At 47.3% G+C, this 1,130-nt stretch overlaps 1 protein-coding gene across 1 annotated transcript; it reads left to right on the top strand.

Moving 5' to 3' along the window:
- The first annotated feature begins 6 nt into the window (after positions 1-6).
- Positions 7-969, top strand: LOC104916232 (E3 ubiquitin-protein ligase TRIM7-like). Its single transcript, XM_010727238.2, has 2 exons — positions 7-307; positions 565-969. Exons 1-2 carry the CDS (start codon positions 230-232, stop codon positions 952-954), a joined length of 468 nt encoding a protein of 155 aa, XP_010725540.1. The 5' UTR covers positions 7-229; the 3' UTR covers positions 955-969.
- Positions 970-1,130: the final 161 nt, after the last annotated feature.

Below are 1,130 nucleotides of genomic sequence, written 5' to 3'. Positions count from 1 at the left end.
GTTTTTATCCTTTTTCAATGTGTTTTGTGGGTTGGCGGATGGCCATTCTCCACTTTAGGGCTCTCCATTTTCTTCCATCGTTGTTCATCCCGATGTTCTTCAAGGTCTCATTCCCAGACCATCGTAGAGATCCTGAAAATCAGCCCAGAATTTCACATAAGGGTGAGGGCTGGATTGAAATGCACCAGAAAAATGTTTTTTCTCCATCCAGGAGAAAATCCAGGCTCACATGCAGATCCTGAAGGAAAAGAAGGAAAAACTGCAGGGGCTGAAGGAGGCTGAAGAAGGGAAAAGCCTGGAATTCCTCGTAAGTGCAGCCTTGTGCCTTCCCTTCCCTTGAGTCATCCCTACATATCACGCCCTGCTGGCCAAAGGTCTGCAGCATTCTGGGTACAAAGATCACAGCCCCTGGGAAATGCCCTCCTCCAGCCTAGAAGTAGCAAAAATAAAGAGTGTTGCTTATTGCCCTGCAATGGAATTTATGGCTGCTCTGCACACAAAGTCATCCCGATGAATCAGCTTTGACTCAGTGTTTCTAAACCCGTGCACTGAATTTCCCTGCAGGAGAAGGTCCAGCAGGAGAGGCAGAAGGTGGTGTTGGACATCAAGGAGCTGCAGAAGTTCGTGGAAGAGCAGGAGCGTCTCCTCTTGGGGCGGCTGGAAAAGCTGGACCAGGAAATTGTGAGGAGAAAAGAGGAGAACCTGGCCAAGATCCTGGAGGAGATTTCCTCCATCAGTGAGCAGATCCGTGAGCTGGAGGAGAAATGCCAGCAGCCACCGTGTGAATTCCTACAGGACAGCAGGAACATCTTGAGCAGGCTGGAGAATGAGAAATCCCAGAAGGTGGCAGAGATCTTGCCTGGAGCAGAAGAAAACCCAACCAGCCCTGCTCAGAAAAACACCTCCCTCAAGGAGACACTGATGCAGTTTCGAGGTAGGGAGGAGAAGGGTTGAGTTTGCAATAGATTTGGGTCTGTTTGCCCTATTTTGACAGTTTATGTATATTTCCTTCTAGTAAACAAATGGAATATTTGGTCAATTGGATTTTCAAGCATGTTTTCATGGGTGGTACGAACTCAAGTGAGATCCTCTTTAGTGTTAAAAAAAAAATTGGGTTAATTCTTCATGTC

Source organism: Meleagris gallopavo, unplaced genomic scaffold, assembly GCF_000146605.3.
Source record: "Meleagris gallopavo isolate NT-WF06-2002-E0010 breed Aviagen turkey brand Nicholas breeding stock unplaced genomic scaffold, Turkey_5.1 ChrUn_random_7180001875656, whole genome shotgun sequence".
NCBI classification, from domain to species: Eukaryota; Metazoa; Chordata; class Aves; order Galliformes; family Phasianidae; genus Meleagris; species Meleagris gallopavo.
Note: the sequence above shows the minus strand (reverse complement) of the source record. Positions and strands in the feature narration are given on the sequence as shown.